The 18409-nt window shown below is 53.2% G+C and overlaps 2 protein-coding genes and 1 long non-coding RNA gene across 4 annotated transcripts; 2 read left to right on the top strand and 1 right to left on the bottom strand.

Annotated features, from left to right (window-relative positions):
• Positions 1-803: 803 nt before the first annotated feature.
• On the bottom strand, positions 804-6608 carry LOC144722439 (large ribosomal subunit protein uL5-like). 2 transcript variants are annotated; one of them, XM_078600705.1, is made up of 6 exons: positions 6480-6608; positions 5331-5481; positions 4113-4219; positions 3695-3826; positions 1185-1295; positions 804-886 (listed from the first exon to the last, which is right to left on the bottom strand). In XM_078600705.1, the coding sequence occupies exons 1-6, from the start codon at positions 6543-6545 to the stop codon at positions 857-859; spliced, it is 597 nt and encodes a 198-aa protein (XP_078456831.1). In that variant the 5' UTR covers positions 6546-6608; the 3' UTR covers positions 804-856. The 2 variants fall into 2 exon arrangements, with proteins under 2 accessions (XP_078456831.1, XP_078456830.1); XM_078600704.1 differs by lacking the exon at positions 6480-6608 and adding an exon at positions 6242-6419.
• A 78-nt stretch (positions 6609-6686) lies between these two features.
• LOC144722442 (uncharacterized) lies at positions 6687-7419 on the top strand. The gene is made up of 2 exons (XR_013586051.1): positions 6687-6839; positions 7338-7419. It is a non-coding gene; the product is annotated as an uncharacterized LOC144722442 (long non-coding RNA).
• A 4128-nt stretch (positions 7420-11547) lies between these two features.
• On the top strand, positions 11548-16595 carry LOC144722441 (exostosin-like 3). The gene is given in 7 exon segments (XM_078600706.1): positions 11548-11811; positions 11906-13771; positions 14519-14646; positions 15180-15324; positions 16123-16347; positions 16350-16429; positions 16431-16595. Coding segments are annotated over 7 exon segments (2769 nt in total). The 3' UTR covers positions 16492-16595.
• Positions 16596-18409: the final 1814 nt, after the last annotated feature.

Genomic DNA, 18409 nt, shown 5'->3' with positions numbered 1-18409 from the left:
AGAACCCATTGTGGTCATGTATAACTTATTTCACACCGTTGCCAACCGTGCAAATCGGTGCGGGGGAAGGATAACTAAACACAAAGCAGTTCTAAACACTTAAGGGCATGCTCAAAAAAATGTAAATAACCAAGCTGCACAACCTGTACATTACCAAATGAACGACTTTTTATAAGTGCAACTAAATGAAAATGTTGAAAAGCACTTTTGGTTTTACTAAATATGTAAATGCAACCCCATCGAAAAACCTTGGGAGCGATTGAATGGTGCGCATGCCTTCATCAATAATTGTATTTTCAGCTCAATTCGGTGTCCACTTTTTAACAGAGCAAATGGTGCACGACCTCCATTGCAAAGTCGACCATGGAGATATTTCAGAATTGCACCTTACTGCTTAAATGACTTTCAATTATCTTCAAATTCTTGGCCAGCATGCTGGACCATCTTGCCTTTCCAGTAAGGGTGTAAACATTAATTCCCTCAGCCATTCGATAAATTGTCACTGCCTCCATCAATATCATGATTCAAGACCCCTAGTGACTGCAGCAACAGTCGTCACATTACTAATAACAAACTACATGCATTCCAATCGAAAAACATTGATTCTTATGCATGTAGTGATGTGCATGATGTGAGCTTACAAATCACGATTAATCAGTCATGGATCCTGGCACCTCTCCAGCAACAATACACACGTGTCGATGTAACGACTTGTGGTATGCGCACTTTTGAAATGTTGAGTGCAAGGGTCTCTCACATCAAAGGCACAACACAATACTTAATAAAAATGCAAGACTCAAGAATATGTTGTGTGTGTTTATTGAATTTAGTACAATGAGGATCCGGTGAGGGATCTTCACTTTCCAGGCAAGATCACTCCATCGTACTGTAAAAAGAAACAAGAGGACACAGATTAGCATGTCAACAGATGTCAGTATGGAGTTGGCAAGTCCCTCCCGTGGTCACCCTCCAAATGTATAAACATGTTTAGATTATTTCGCTGTTACTATGAATGCCCACACAATAAGCTACTTTGAAGAGCTGTGTGGCCAGGTCACCTCAAAAAAGAGCTTCGTAGGCAGTTTTACATGTTCTTATTCTTTACATGTCAAATACAAGTTAAATATAAAAGGGGAAAGCAGCAATCCTAGAAAGTGGCAATAAAGTAGCAAAACGGTGTGTACCTTCTGCTGGAACCAACGAATGGCTTCCTCCTTGAAGATGCGATGCTTGAATCCAATGCGCCCACGCTTGCGTTTTTTGTCAGCAATGCAGAATCCGGGTCGGCCCAGCACCTGGAAACCCAATAATCATGAGTCATCGTCTACAAAAGCACTGATTGAGATGCACGAATACCACGAAGAGCAAGATTCAAGACAAATTCTACCACAACTTTCATAAAATATACACCACTATCTACGTGACTTTACCAAAAAAACCAAGAATGAATACCAAACAAAGTCCAAAGCAATGTATTGTCTGCATGGCACGTGCTACCAATTATCTTGGGGGAAAAAACCTCCATCAAGACGATGCAACACGACAGCACTTGTACACCACATATGCATGTGTGGTGTACAATTTCCTTAGAACTTCTTTTTGTGTTCAGTTTGTCGTCCTTCCGCCGCACCTCCGATTACGGTTGGCAATGTACGGTGCAAAATAAGTTCAACATACATGTTGAACTTATTATATAGATTGAGAAACTAAAGATTCAGCAGCTACTCATAGGTATTACTTTGCACATTGCTGCTTCAGGGTGCACAACACATGCACATGTCAGAGAATGGTGCCGATGCATGCAAACACGTACAACAATAAGGCATGAACATTACAATTAAACATGTGTACAAGACAAACAAGCAAACCTATACATGTACACCGATGCACTTAATGCATGTCCTGACATGCAAGACAAAAGGGCTGCAATGTTAATTTGGACAGTCTCAATCATTGTACAGACTGCTGGGCAAAAGATTCCCCAAGATGTTATGATCCATCTTACTCCTGCATATTAACTGATCTCATCACTCCACTTTCATGGTGGTCATCCTCTTGGGCCCTTTAACAACTTTGGCTACCATTCCATCACCAGCCTGATCCATTCTAGCAATGTCCTGCCCAAGCCACACTTCCTGAACAATTAAGTCTTGATATGCCATTTATTCCCAGATTCTCCATGCATTTGTCTCTGTAATACCACTCATTCATATACACTTCAGGTTTTGTTCTATTTATATTTGTGTTTCAATATGCACCTATGGAAATATTTTATCTTGGGGAATATTGCTTTTCATAACCAAATGTAATTATCTGAAAGCATATTTATTTAATAACTTTGATTGCAATGCTTCAATAATTGGCCTAGTTGTATATTTTATACTGCGTTCCTGCATATTTTCCATTTTTTTGTAAGTACTTCTCACAGGAAATTAAATTTGTTCCTATTTATCTGAAGTCCAACTTTGCAGCCTTTTGTCGAGTTATTCCCTCATTTCCCTTGGTATAAAGTAATTACGTTTAACTTTGTGTCTCCAAATGAAAAAAAGCTCACTTTCATTACTTATGCCATTGCATCTATATTGTAAAGCAGAAAGACTTATGAAACCAGCCCCCCCCCCGTGGATTTAGGAACTTCACCACTGACACAGTGGGGTCAAGGTGAAATTCATACATTCTGGAATGGAGATTCTACGCCTCCATAGGTACATTGATTGGACAGCTCACTGCTATCCACCAACTGTCCAGGGTCAAGGGGAGCCTACAAGCCGTCGTTGAAAGGATAGCACCAACTGAATAAAAATATGCATAGTTCTCACTAAACTTGCATAGCGATTCCCAATGAAATGGTGCACCTTCATTCCCTTGTCTATAATTTGTGACGACAAAACCAACTTTATACATAAATTAGGCTGCACTCTGAGACAGCCCACAAGTTTATGCAACCTATATTCAAAAGCAACTTTGTAAAACCCATGCCGACAAAGAAATTATCATAATCCTATTGCTCGTATATTTTATATTTGGCCGACATCGATATGCAGCAACTTTAAATTCTACGGTTTCTTTACTGTTCACACTGCAGTGGAGAGTGCACACCAGCAATCGTCTGCTGACATTACCCTTCAGTGGTGGCAATAATTAGCCCTCGTACACTGGATCTGCACCAATCACTGCTGATCATCTTTACAGACATGTTTTACTATTTAATTTGAATAAAATGCTGGTATTGATATGGAACACACTTAACAAAGAATAACTATTGCTACCAGTCTCAGCAACCATTACAAAAATATATAATCAATGCACTTAAAAATACGTTTAATTATTATTCAATTTTTTACTTCGTTTAAGGACAAACATGGATTTGTAACAAACATGTCAAGATTTTGGGCAAGGGCCCTTTTCAAAGTATGGATTCTCTGCTACAATTGGTATGAGACCATGGCACCGAAGTTTTAGATGTTTTTCCTGCTGCACATAGCAGCAGGAAAAACATCGAAAACACGTGATGATACTACAAGTGAAGAGCAATGGGAAACAAAAGTTAAAAGGCAGATGAAACCATTGACATTGCATTATAATTACGTTTAAAGGTGCATATGGAATTAACTGTTAGTCGAGTTGGTTTGAACAATGAGAAGTGTGGTGAAATTACTCAAAACGGAGGGTGTTTGTTTTGCACGTCGCTCACCACATAGAAGTCCAGGCCATAGATGCCGATGCTCGGATCGTACTTGATGCCCAAATCAATGTGCTCTTGAATGCCAAAGCCAAAGTTCCCAGTGTCTGAGAAGTTGGATTTTCTCAGCTCGTACTCCCGCACCTGTATTCCAGAAAATAAATGTTCCAAGAATTGTAGCAACATTTTGCAAGCTGGTCACTTACTCTCAGGACCTCGACCACTCATGCATGTCCCGGGTACAATAGTGTAATCTTACCGTTTAAAACATTTCTATATAGTTGCGGTATAAACAGCGATGGCGTTTATAAATGTTCTGGTATAAAAGTTGTGTTTGCCACCATTAGACATAGTAAACAATCAAAAATGTTTCCCTTTCTACTCTGAAACTGCCCCAGTCCCATTGACCTGCAAAGCACCCAACCCTCACCTTGAGGCCCTTCTCTAGGATCTCCTCTGCCTTGGCTCCACGCACTGTGCAATGAACCGCAATCTTCTCATTTCTCCGGATACCGAAGGAGCGCACAGTGTAGCGAGCTGCAAACACCAAATGTAATTTAGTTTTTACGTATATACACAGTACAATTAACACAAAACACATGCAACATTGGCTGTTATTACTCAAATGGGATTGGGCAGGACACATTGCTCTTCGGGATGGTAGCACTGTAACAAAAAAAAATTTTGCTCCTGGGTAGTAAGTGTTATTTCCTAATTGCTTATGCCTCAAAAGTACAGAAATGGCTATTATTCCCCACAAACTTAAGAAAATTAAAAATGTACCTATTTTCAATGAGAAAACGTGTGCATTTGTGTCATTCGTTCACAAAGTCCTGGTCATAAAAGCTAAATGTGGGAATAGCCATTTTCTATAAGTTTTACCCATAAGCAATTAAATAGCACTTAGTACGCAGGAACAAAAAGTGTGTTACATAGTGTATAGCAAATGGACGAGAAAGCACCCAAGTGGCTGCCAATGAATGGAAGGCTTCCCAGAGTCGATGCGTAGGTGCTAGCCAGATGACTACATCGATGGACCTAGGGCAGGGAATACGCCACCAAAATAAGAGCCATTTTATAAAATTCGGTAAACCACATTTCCAAGAACTGCAGTGTACGTGAATACGAGACGGTCCTTAATAACGTCACCAAGCAGTCCCGAAAGAGCCGCATGCGGCTTGGGGAGCTGCAGGTTGCAGACCCCTTACCTAGCTAGCTAGGGAGTGGCGATGGCTTGGGAAGGGGCCTTTATCCAGCAGTCAATTTATCATGGATAATTAAAATTCGTCAAAGTGGAGCAAACTGGCCAACGATGCATTAATAGATACATTTTGCCTAATTGTTGTACTGTGTATGTTATCACGCGATCCAGGTCACTTGCGAATGACTCGTCCTGCTCTTTTGAGTTCTTACCTGGTTAAACAAATCATCTTTAACTCATTCGTGCTCAGAATCTTACTCAATCATTTACCCACTGACCCACTAATTCACTCGCCCACTCTTGCAAACGAGACCATCCTGGTCTCTTGAGCGCTCGCCTGGTTAAGCAAAATCAACTTGATGCTTGCTTCTCATTACGTGCCAGGCAGCACCAGTAACTGTTTCATGTTACCCTGCAGCCACTAGAGGTGTCCCCCCCCCCACGCACCTTTGGAGAACACGGGGGTCTGTCCCGTGAGCTGCTCGAGCACCTTGGCGGCGCGGGTCAGCCGATCTCCGCTCTCGCCCACGCAGATGTTGAGGCAGAGCTTGCGAATTCGCAGCTCCCGCATGGGGTTCTCCTTCTTCTCGCCCTGCTCCTAATGAACGAGTTCCACATGTGCGTTGTTGAGCAATGAGACGCAAAGCCATCATCCATTGAAATATCTTTCCCCCGGGAAACGCTGGGTACTTGCCGCTAGTGCATTCTACCACACAGCGCTGCGAATGTGGGGCGCAGAGCCACAGTGCGCCAAGTGAATTCTCGATCAATAAGCCAAGCACCCTGTAGTGTTATACAAACCCAACGCCTCATTCCCATGGGTGCGGGGCAAGTACACGGCGGAGAAGAGTCCGTACAACACGCGCGGCCACGCGGTAACACTGCTCGCCACGCCGAGCCAGGCTACAAGCAGGGAGTGGCGACCAAGAGGCCTTCACAACCAATCTACCAGAGCCTTCAGGGTCCACCAGGGCCTGCACAAAATACCCGGGTCTTCACTATCTAAGAGGGCCTTCAGGATCCACCAGGGCCTGCACACTCTACCAGGCCCTTCACCTACCAGAGCCTTCAGGGTCCACCAGGGCCTGCACAAAATACCCGGGTCTTTACGAATAATCACACAGGGCTCGCCCTGGATAATTGTTAAGTAATCGGTACAGCAACGACTCTCACGAGCGCCCAGAGCTGGAAGCCTAGGGGATACCCTAGACCGTTTCAATAACGCGATCGCTATCGCCACACACTCTTTTACCACTATTACATACCACACCACCGCTCACAACTTTCATCGATTCACACAACCACACCACGAGTCACAAGTCTATCAGAAAATACGTCCACAACATTCAACCACTCGCCTCCCCCACTCCAAATCCCATGCGGCGCTTCCACTTCTCAACTAAACCAGGCACCGCAACTCCTTGTCCGGCCGAGACCATTAATGCTCACCACACACCCCCCCCATCACGGCAATATGCCCAGCGCTGTACGCGCTGTAACGCGTTGCGTCTCCCCACGGTATCTCTGCGAGGCTCCCTGGCTGCGCGCGCCGTGATGGCCACGGATTTCGCCGCCTTCCCCACAACCCGCACCTACCGCCGCCATGTCGCCCGGCTTGAAAGGAAGAGGGCGCCCAAGGGGCGGGGCCTTGAAGACGAGCATGACGTCGCGCGTGACGTCACGTCACCATACTCTGTTTGTGCGAAGGGTCCCGTCAGCCTCCTGCAATGACGTACGCGCGCTGGTCGACGTCATCGCCAACCAGCGAAATGACGTCACGTAGGTCATCGTGCACCCAGTGCCATGTGCAGGGACACGAGGTTGGCGCCAGAGGGCGCTGCAGCAGCGTGACCCCCGTGCCTCTTGCGTCCGAGTCTCGATGCGCGAGGATCTCCTCTGAGCTCGCCGCCGCCTTCGGCAGCAACCCGCGATAACAAGTGTGGCGAGAACTTGCGTGTGAGCATGCCCACTTTCAGTGAATGTGTAGACATGTTACGTGTGGACGCTGTCGTATTGGGGCTGCGGGTTCGGGCTACGGGTAAGGTGGTGCTATCGGCTGTGAAATCTCTTCCCATCGTACATTTTCCCAAGTTCTTACAACCTTGCCAGAAAAGTGTTCACGCTCATCTATTGCTGATCTATAACATATTTGATTGTGCCGCTTTACGATTTTCGGCATTTGGGCCTGTGCTCAGAAACCGTGTTCATACAACAAAATATATACAGTATACGATTGTCTTTCTTGTGTCTATCTGAATCCCTGGGTATATGAATGCCTGAATTAATGGATATCGATCTATATAATTGGCTGCCTTGTCTGCTTTTCTGCCTGCTTGTCTCTATGAGTGGGTGCCTGTCTAAATGCGTTATTTGTCTGTACGAGTGTCTGCCTGTATATGTGCCGATGTGTATGAGTGCCTGTCTGTATGAATGCCCGCCCATGTGTGTGTTTAGGCCTCGTGTAGGGTCAACATCTCCCCGGTGCCCAGTTGCCCTGTCTCGGCATAGTTTCCGATACAGCTGCTGGTGGAAGCAATGGAAATGAAACTGATGATGTGAGCGTCGTCACGGTGGCAGCTGCTGCAATCGCAGCAGTAAGAGCACCAAGGAGAGCGACATAAACAACACCAGCAGCATCACAAGCAGCAGCAGCAGCATCACAGCAGCAGCAGCAGCAGCAGCATCATCACAAGCAGCAGCACAAAGCACCAGCATCACAAGCAGCAGCAGCAGCATCATCACAAGCAGCAGCAGCATCATCACAAGCAGCAGCAGCAGCATCATCACAAGCAGCAGCAGCAGCAGCATCATCACAAGCAGCAGCAGCAGCAGCATCATCACAAGCAGCAGCAGCAGCATCATCACAAGCAGCAGCAGCATCATCACAAGCAGCAGCAGCAGCAGCATCATCACAAGCAGCAGCAGCAGCATCATCACAAGCAGCAGCAGCAGCATCATCACAAGCAGCAGCAGCATCATCACAAGCAGCAGCAGCAGCATCATCACAAGCAGCAGCAGCATCATCACAAGCAGCAGCAGCAGCATCATCACAAGCAGCAGCAGCAGCATCATCAGCAGCAGCAGCATCATCACAAGCAGCAGCAGCATCATCACAAGCAGCAGCAGCAGCATCATCACAAGCAGCAGCAGCATCATCACAAGCAGCAGCAGCAGCATCATCACAAGCAGCAGCAGCATCATCACAAGCAGCAGCATCATCATCACAAGCAGCAGCAGCAGCAGCATCACAAGCAGCAGCAGCAGCAGCATCACAAGCAGCAGCAGCAGCATCATCACAAGCAGCAGCATCATCACAAGCAGCAGCAGCAGCAGCATCACAAGCAGCAGCAGCAGCATCACAAGCAGCAGCAGCAGCATCACAAGCAGCAGCAGCAGCATCACAAGCAGCAGCATCATCACAAGCAGCAGCAGCAGCAGCAGCATCATCACAAGCAGCAGCATCATCACAAGCAGCAGCAGCAGCAGCATCACAAGCAGCAGCAGCATCACAAGCAGCAGCAGCAGCATCACAAGCAGCAGCAGCAGCATCACAAGCAGCAGCAGCAGCATCACAAGCAGCAGCAGCAGCATCACAAGCAGCAGCAGCAGCAGCATCACAAGCAATAGTCGGGGTGGAGAATGAGAAATACAATGACGATTTGGTTGTTGACGAGAAGAAGAGGTGGAGAATTCGCCTAGGGATGATGATGATGATGGCGAGTGCGAGGATAATATCCACGGTAATTGTAGAAGTGACTTGAAGCTTCCGTGACTGCAGGAATTCATATTCTTGGGTCTTTCGGTAAAGTCGCGTCGATAGGTTGAAAGAAAATTACGAAAACAATCGCAACACAAGCAATCGAAGACGATTGCTTGTGTTGCGATCGAAACGTCGTAGTTTTTCGTTATATTTTAAAATTTTCTTTGAAGCGATCTCCGTGACTTTTACCGAAACACCCAAAAATAATAATCGTCTCAGTGGCCGCTAGGAGGCGCCACGTGTCGCTCGCCTCACTCGGGCTGAGCGGGGAGGGAGGAGAGAGGGAGGGGGAAAGAGGGAGAGGGAGGGAGGGAAGCGCTGCCGTCGCCGCGTCCTTCTCGCCGGTAAAGCGGCGCTGCCCGCCGCGTCCTCGTCCCCCTCGTCCCCCTCGTCGTCCCCGTGTGCCCCCCACGACCCCCCCCCCACCGCGCGTCTCCATTGGCCCGCGTCCTCTTGTCCGACACATCCCCGTGTCCACCCCCCGTGTCCCCTATGCCCCCCGCCCCCTCCGTGTCCCCATGAGCGTGATGGTAATGATGGACGAGCAGTCGCGATCCGCTAAGGTCATGTCCGCCTGGGTAGCGGTAAGAGGGTGGAGGCCTCCGAGAAACGGTGGAGGTCCCGCGTAGAGCGAGAATGGAGACCCCGTGTAGAGGGGGAGGTTGTAGACCCTGTGTAGAGGGGGAGGTGGTAGACCCTGTGTAGAGGGGGAGGTTGTAGACCCTGTGTAGAGGGGGAGGTTGTAGAACCTGTGTAGAGGGGGAGGTGGTAGACCCTGGGAGGTGGTAGACCCTGTGTAGAGGGGGAGGTTGTAGACCCCGTGTAGAGGGGGAGGTGGTAGACCCCGTGTAGAGGGGGAGGTGGTAGACCCTGTGTAGAGGGGGAGGTGGTAGACCCTGTGTAGAGGGGGAGGTGGTAGACCCCGTGTAGAGGGGGAGGTTGTAGACCCTGTGTAGAGGGGGAGGTGGTAGACCCTGGGAGGTGGTAGACCCTGTGTAGAGGGGGAGGTTGTAGACCCCGTGTAGAGGGGGAGGTTGTAGACCCTGTGTAGAGGGGGAGGTTGTAGACCCTGTGTAGAGGGGGAGGTTGTAGACCCTGTGTAGAGGGGGAGGTTGTAGACCCTGTGTAGAGGGGGAGGTTGTAGACCCTGTGTAGAGGGGGAGGTTGTAGACCCTGTGTAGAGGGGGAGGTTGTAGACCCTGTGTAGAGGGGGAGGTTGTAGACCCTGTGTAGAGGGGGAGGTTGTAGACTCCGTGTAGAGGGGGAGGTTGTAGACTCCGTGTAGAGGGGGAGGTTGTAGACCCTGTGTAGAGGGGGAGGTTGTAGACCCTGTGTAGAGGGGGAGGTTGTAGACCCTGTGTAGAGGGGGAGGTGGTAGACCCTGTGTAGAGGGGGAGGTGGTAGACCCTGTGTAGAGGGGGAGGTTGTAGACCCTGTGTAGAGGGGGAGGTTGTAGACCCTGTGTAGAGGGGGAGGTTGTAGACCCTGTGTAGAGGGGGAGGTTGTAGACCCTGTGTAGAGGGGGAGGTTGTAGACCCTGTGTAGAGGGGGAGGTTGTAGACCCCGTGTAGAGGGGGAGGTTGTAGACCCCGTGTAGAGGGGGAGGTTGTAGACCCTCTGTAGAGGGGGAGGTTGTAGACCCTGTGTAGAGGGGGAGGTTGTAGACCCTTTGTAGAGGGGGAGGTTGTAGACCCTGTGTAGAGGGGGAGGTTGTAGACCCTGTGTAGAGGGGGAGGTTGTAGACCCCGTGTAGAGGGGGAGGTTGTAGACCCTGTGTAGAGGGGGAGGTTGTAGACCCTGTGTAGAGGGGGAGGTTGTAGACCCCGTGTAGAGGGGGAGGTTGTAGACCCCGTGTAGAGGGGGAGGTTGTAGACCCCGTGTAGAGGGGGAGGTTGTAGACCCTGTGTAGAGGGGGAGGTTGTAGACCCCGTGTAGAGGGGGAGGTTGTAGACCCCGTGTAGAGGGGGAGGTTGTAGACCCCGTGTAGAGGGGGAGGTTGTAGACCCCGTGTAGAGGGGGAGGTTGTAGACCCTGTGTAGAGGGGGAGGTTGTAGACCCTGTGTAGAGGGGGAGGTTGTAGACCCTGTGTAGAGGGGGGGGTTGTAGACCCCGTGTAGAGGGGGAGGTTGTAGACCCCGTGTAGAGGGGGAGGTTGTAGACCCTGTGTAGAGGGGGAGGTTGTAGACCCTGTGTAGAGGGGGAGGTTGTAGACCCTTTGTAGAGGGGGAGGTTGTAGACCCTGTGTAGAGGGGGAGGTTGTAGACCCTGTGTAGAGGGGGAGGTTGGAGGCTCTGTGTAGATGGTAATGATCGTGATGAAGGTGATGGTGATGACAGCGCCTGTCATGGTGATGTCAGTAATTGTGACGATGGTAATGGTGATTGTAATTATCGTCGTGATGGTGACAGTGATGATGTTGATGGTGGTGATGATTAAGGCAATGGCGGTTGTGGTTTTGGTTACAGGCTTTGACGCGACTGCGTGAGAAGTTCATTGTGGGGTAGCGAACCTCTCCTACCCATACTGTGGTGAGCCTGGTCATTGGTGAGTTTGGTAAGAGGTGAGTGTGGTGAATAGTGAACATAGTGAGTTTCGTGATTGATGAACTTAGTGAGTGTGGTGAATGTGGAGGTCAGTGTGTTTTGAGTGGTGAGCCCGACTGGTAAATGAGTGGAGTGTAGAATGTTGTGTAACACTCTGGCGAAGGTGGGTGCACGTGTGATGTTAGTGGTGAGTGTAGTGAGGGTGGTGCGAGATGCGAGCGTGGGTGCTTGTGGTGAATCTGACGACCGACGTGAGTCGTAATGTGAGCCGTGAGCACGTTGGTTGTGCGGTGAGCGGCGAGTAACGTGGGTGCATGTGCGGTGAGTGTTGAGTAGGTGAGTGCATAGTGGGTGGTGAGCGATGAGACGGGGGATACGTGGGGGGGGACGGGCTTCTGGGGGGAGCCCTGGCCGACCCCACTGCGGCCTCCTCAAGCTGGCGTGCGCGCTGCTGGCGCTCCTCGTGGCCGTGCCGCTTGTCGCTCACTACTACCTGGCGCTCCCCATGGACGCGCTGCCACTCTCCTCGCTGCGGCTGCACGCGGCGGGGCCGTGCGACGCCCTGCCCCACCTGCCCGCTGGGCCCGACCTCCCCGCCAGCGAGCTGTGCGGCCTGCACGAGGAGGCGAGTGCGCCCGCACCACGTGCCGCGACCGCCTCTCCTCTCCTCCTCTGTCCTCCTCCGCGCTGATCCCCCCTCCGCCGCTCTCCATCCGCAGGTTAGCGAGCAGCTGGTCTCGCTGGAGGCGCGCCGGCGTGGCCTGAGCTCCGAGCTGGCACGACTGATGGCACGCATCGAGGCCTTCCGCCTGGGGGTGGAGGCCGCCCGGCAGGAGCTGGCGCAGCTGCGGCACGTCATCGCGCAGACGGAGCGCGCGTACAAGGAGCTGCTGGAGCAGGCGCAGCCGCGGCTGGCGCTACCGGCACACGTGGCCCCCGGTCCGAGCCGGCCGGAATCGCTGGCCCCGCCGGCACACCCGTACGCCTGCCGCATGCACTCGTGCTTCGACCACTCGCGCTGCCCGCTCACGGCAGGATTCTCGGCGCACGCCTACCCGCCCGGCGACTACCCCGCGCTCTGGGCGCAGCTGGAGCCGCTGGCGCGGCACGCCTTCCGGGAGCACGCCACCAACGCGAGCGCCGACGCCCGCGCCGCCTGCGTGTTTCTGGTGCTCGTGGGGCCCCTACGCGCTGGCCTGCCTGTGCCGCCGGCCACCGATGTGGAGCGCCAGCTGCGGGCGCTGCCCCACTGGCTGGGCGACGGGAGGAACCACCTACTCGTGCACCTGTCCCTGGCCGCGGGCGACCGCTCGGCGCTGGGCACGGCCGCGGACACGGGCCGCGCGTTGCTGGTGGGGCCGTGCTCGGAGCCGCTCCGCCCTCGCCCCGGCTTTGACCTGGTGCTGCCCCCCGTGGCACACGTCCTCGACGAGCCAGACCCGCTGGCGCTAACCCCGCACGTTCCCGCCGCCCGGCGCCACTCGCTGGCTTTCCGGGGCGCCGCGCCAGAGGACCGGAGTGGCCTGGCCAGCGCGCTGCGTGTCCAGTGGCCCCGAGGCCGGGACGGCGCGCTGTTGGACTTTGCCTGCGGCGGAGACGCGGAGACCGGCGGCGGCGGAACCGACTGGGCACTGTGCGGCTCGCGGGACGAGCGCCTGATGCTCCTGCGGGTTTCCACATTCGCGCTGGTGCCGCTCCCGGAGCCGGCGGGAGCCGGGACGCTCGGCCCCGCGGCGCTCGTGCGGCTGAGCGAGGCGCTGGAGGCCGGCGCCGTGCCCGTGCTCCTCGGGGGGGACGCGCCGCCGCCGCCGCTGCCCCTGGCCGACGTAATCGACTGGCGCCAGGCGACGGTGCTCGTGGCGCGGCCGCGCGCCACGGAGCTGCGGGGCCTGCTGCGCGGCGTGAGCGAGGCGGACGTGCTTGCGCTGCGCCGCCAGGGCCGCTTCCTGTGGCGAACGTACCTGGCGGGCGCGGGGGACGTGCTGCGCTCGGCGCTGGCCGCCGTGCGCACGCGTCTGCAGCTGCCCCCCCCGCCGGCGCCGGCCGCCCCTGCCCAGGAGCTCCCCCACCGCTCGGGGAAGCCACCCCCCCCGCCCCCGCCTCCGTCGTCCGACCTCGACCAGGCGGCTGGGCCGGTGGCCGAGGGCCCCCCGTTGGAGCTGGGCGGCATGCAGGCCGAGCCCCCCTACGCCTCGCCCAGCTTCTTGCGCAACTTCACCGCGGCGCTGGCGGAGAGGGGCCACGCGTGGAACTCCCCGCCGGGGCCCTTCCTGCTGTTCCCCTTCACCCCCTGGGACCCGCAGCTGCCCTCCGAGGCGCAGTTCCTGGGTTCGGGCGCAGGGTTTCGTCCCATCGCGGGGGGCGCGGGGGGCTCGGGCCGCGAGTTCCAGGAGGCGCTGGGCGGTAACGTGGCGAGGGAGCAATTCACGGTGCTTATGCCCACGTACGAGCGTGACGAGGTGCTGATGAGGTCACTGGAGAGGCTCAACGGCCTCCCGTACCTGCACAAGGTGATCGTGGTGTGGAACTCGCCCGGGCCCCCTGCCCCTGAGCTGCTGTGGCCCGACATCGGGGTTCCCATTCTGGTCCGTTCCCCTCTTCTGGTCCACGTGCACACACACCGGTGTACGCAATCAGTCACAGTTCACCAGCTCCATTAGGAATGTTGCCCAGCCCCAGCCTAACCACATCACCCCAGACGTAGACCCAACCCAGACCAGCTCAGTCCGGCCTAACTAGAACTCACCTCGGTTAGCACTGTCCACGTTCATTCAAACATTGTTAATCTGTTTTAATCTTCAATAAAACGAGCGCTGCCTGCCCATTTGCACGGGATATATGGTCGGGTTCGAGAGAGGGTGAGTAGAGGGGGCCGTGACGTCGGCGCGATGCACCAACCAGGGCTCCACGCTGTGGGATGTGGGGGACGTCATCGCGTGGATTTGCAGGGTGACATAAACTACCGCGCACCAGCCAGGCAGCCAGCAAAGCTTTGTTTGTAATGCAGCAAGTTAATTCCTCCCTTGTGTTTAAGCTTATTGGGAAGCCACTCGAGCTATGCACTTTTATATCGCGATTGAAAACGAATTTCTTTAGAACTTTTTGTGTTTAGTTTGTTGTCCTTCCATGGCACCTCCGATGAGCACGGTTGGCTACGTATGGTGCAAAAGAAATTTAACATTCACACATTAGTGTGATATAGATAAATACAAATGTGTAAAAATCCACATCCATTTTTTGACATGGAAAAAAAATCGAACCCTGCGAGTGACCACCCGTGCCTCTCCCTGCCGCCGTACCCCCCCCCCCCCCACACTGGCCCCCTCCACCAGGTGGTACGCACGGAGCGGAACAGCCTCAACAATCGGTTCCTCCCGTACGATGCAATCCACACAGAGGCCATCCTTTCCATCGACGACGACGCCCACCTACGGCATGATGAGATAATCTTCGGCTTCAGGTGACGCGACACGGGTCTGTCTCCCACGTGCCATCTCCTGTGTCTCCCACGTGTCATCTCCTGTGTCTCCCACGTGCCATCTCCTGTGTCTCCCACGTGCCGTCTCCTGTGTCTCCCACGTGCCGTGTCCTGTGTCTCCCACGTGCCGTGTCCTGTCTCCCACGTGACGTGTCCTGTGTCTCCCACGTGCCATCTCCTGTCTCCCACGTGTCATGTCCTGTGTCTCCCACGTGTCATCTCCTGTGTCTCCCACGTGCCATCTCCTGTGTCTCCCACGTGCCATCTCCTGTGTCTCCCATCTCCTGTGTCTCCCACATGCCATCTCCTGTGTCTCCCATCTCCTGTGTCTACCACATGCCATCTCCTGTGTCTCCCATCTCCTGTCTCCCACGTGCCATCTCCTGTGTCTCCCACGTGCCGTGTCCTGTGTCTCCCACGTGTCATCTCCTGTGTCTCCCACGTGCCGTGTCCCGTATGTCCCAAAGTGAGCGCGTCTCATCTGTGTGCCACGTGCTGCCCCCATGCTCGTGCAGGGTTTGGCGCGAGGCCCGGGATCGCATCGTGGGGTTTCCTGGGCGCTACCATGCGTGGGACGCACAGCACGGCTCGTGGCTCTACAACTCCAACTACTCCTGCGAGCTCTCCATGGTGCTCACCGGCGCCGCGTTCTTCCACAAGGTGTGCCGAGTCGGGTTGGAGGGGTTTGTCACAGGGTGATGATGAGAATAATGTAAATGTACGTAGTCATTTATGCTAATTGCTTCTCAAAACGCTGTTATTCTCTAGTTTGGCACATGCAAAGTGGAAATGCAGCCAAAACCAGTGCCAACAATTGCTGCTCAAGCTCTGTGGTCCTATATTGAGATGCGAATGGGTGTCAGGACCATCAGGAGGAAACCCGAAGTCCCCAGAGAAAACCTGCGTTTGCATGGGGAGTATCACTCAATCCCCATACAAATGACATTTTATCCACTTGCTGTAACCTCCAATTAGCACGGTTGGCTACGTACGGTGCAAAGAAGTTCAACATGCTGTACATACATACAATTGGGGTACCCTGGCTAGCCAGGAGATGGCGTCCACGGGTAGGGAGTTTCATGAGTCTGTGTCACTGTGTGTGATCCACCACCCCGTGCTGCTTCCACAATGCTGGGTTGCAGGCCACGTGCAATGATCCCGTGTGATTGCACAATCACAACCGTGGTGCATTGGTGCCAGCTGCATGTGTGAGCGCAATGACACCAGTGGCGATCTGAACCAGTCCTGGGCCTCCTCTAGGTCAACTCAGCCTTAAATTAAGTCCTGGTGTGGTGTGTAAAATCATCGGCACTGGGAAGACAAAGGCAACCGCGCATGGTGCTGGCCACCCACCTCTTCATGTTCCGTGGAAGCCTTCATAGGTGCACGCTAACAGCACTTGCCCCAAGAGTCTGTTCAAGGCTATACGGGGCATCTTTGTCTTTGTCTCCCGGACAGTACTATGCCTACCTCTACACGCTGGTGATGCCGCAGGCGATTCGCGACCTCGTGGATGAGTTCACCAACTGCGAGGACATCGCAATGAACTTCCTCGTGTCGCACATCACGCAGAAGCCGCCGATCAAGGTGTGGACGGAGCACCGTGCCACGCAGGGGCTCCGCTCGCGGCCACAGTGGAGGCATCATCCTATCAGGGTTTCTTTTCCAGTTGTTTATTTTATCATAGAGTATATTGGAGGCTATCGCTCCACGCCAATGGGACGGTGAACTCTGTGCAGTCGTTTCTGGCTCTCACCGAGAATTCTGAGGTTCAACTTCGATGAAATCAACAAAAGCAGAGGCATTGTCCACGTGCACTCGTGCTGAGATGGACCGTGATGTCGGCTGCGTCCGTATCCACCCACTGGACGCGTTGCCCGTTGTGTCCATCCTTTCAAATGTCCACCCCTCGCGCGTGTCCACCCCCCGTACTTGTCCACCCCAGGTGACGTCGCGCTGGACGTTCCGCTGCCCTAGCTGCCCTCAGGCGTTGTCCCAGGACGAGTCTCACTTTGTGGAGCGCCACCGCTGCATGGCGTTCCTCGTGCGCGTCTACGGCTACATGCCGCTGCTGCACACGCAGCACCGTGCCGACTCTGTGCTGTTCAAGACGCGGCTGCCGCACGATAAAACCAAGTGCTTCAAGTTCATCTGAGCCACCCGAACCACCGCGTCCCCAGCCAGCTGTTTGGCCAAAGGGGGCTAACCGGGCGCGGCACGAGCCGGAGAACGGAAGGATGTGCAACCAATTCGACTTGCCGATGACTGGTACCAGCGGCGCCTCTATGGAGGAGGAGGCTCGTGAAGGACGCGACTGCGCGGTTGGAGGCAGTCACCCTCCTACCATAGAAGGTGGAGGTGCAATGCTTACCACAACGAGGGGAGGGCCGGGTGGCTAAGACGCAGCGAGTTGGCACAGTAGGGAGCGCAGGTGGTGCATCTTTCAGTCACCTCAGTCACCTCAGTCATCTCTGTCAACCCATGGACCCTGGGTCTGTCCCATAACCCCCGACCAGCAAGATTTCTACATTACGCATAGCCGAAAAGTGCACCGAGCCCGGTGCAAGCGCTGTTGTAAAATCACCACCACTCCGTGGTGTTTGACAGTTTCAGTTGGTCGGTATCACGAATGCCCTGGTGGTGTTGGCGAGCGTGCCGGCACTGCGGCAGGCAAGGGGTGAGCGTCACTGCTCCGTTGAAGAAACTACGCGTGTGAAAAAGATGAGATTTTCCCAGAAAAGGGAGAGCTCAGACAATTATCGAACAAACAGATAATGCACCGGCATTCGAAGATACAGCAACAGGGTGGAGCTGTGGAGGTCTTGCTGGAGTGACGCTATGGAGATCCCAGCGTGAAGCTGTGCGGACGTTCTGCTGGAATATCTACTCGGTACGTATGTAGTAATTCACTTCCATACATCGTCCTCGTATCATTTTGAGTTCATAACTGAAGCGAATTTCACCATTTTGAGTCTTGCTCGTAAAAAGGGCCCCTGCCAGACATGCCGCCACCGTATTTCCCCGCGAGGGCTGTGTGAGCACCGAGGGCTGCGTGAGCAACGAGGGTTGTGTGAGCAACGAGGGCGTTGCGAGTGCTGCTGTACTCAACTTAATTGGAAACAATAAAAACGCTCTGGCAACTTCGATCAAACACACCTCATTGCTTAAGTAATTTTATTTATTTTACACCTCATGCAAATTCGAATTGCACATCGTTTCAGTTTCAAAGTGGAAAACATGTTCATACTTTTGTTTACCTAAATTATTCAATTGAACATTGGCCATGACCAATCCACTACGAGATGAAGGCCTCCCCAGCCAACATCACCTTGCAATGGAATAATGCAACTCGCAACTGCGTAAGCGCTGACGGTCACTCCACTCAGGGGCGTTAAACCCCTGGCTGCCACTCCACTCTCAGCCATCGTCCCCCCCCCACCTCAGGATGTGCCCTGGCCAAGCCCACGTTTCGTAAACCAACGTCGCGAACCTGCGTACGTTCTCAAATCCACATCTCTCCATGCTTTGCACTCGTTCCGTTTTCTATATCAATGTTGTTTCTGATCGGGAATTGGAACTTTATTAAAATATCTAATGATTGCGTAAATGTCGTTAAACCTGCCACCACCCGACACAGCCCCAATTAGTAATGTTAATCACATAATTCACAAATCTGGCTGTTGCCTGATGAAGCTAGTTGTAATTACTGTCAAAACGTTGTACTCAGTTTATAAATGTTGTGGCT

This window comes from Lampetra planeri, chromosome 14 (genome assembly GCF_965212315.1).
Source record: "Lampetra planeri chromosome 14, kcLamPlan1.2.h2, whole genome shotgun sequence".
NCBI lineage: Eukaryota > Metazoa > Chordata > Hyperoartia > Petromyzontiformes > Petromyzontidae > Lampetra > Lampetra planeri.
The sequence above is the reverse complement of the archived record's forward strand: the minus strand, read 5'-3'. Positions and strand labels throughout refer to the sequence as shown.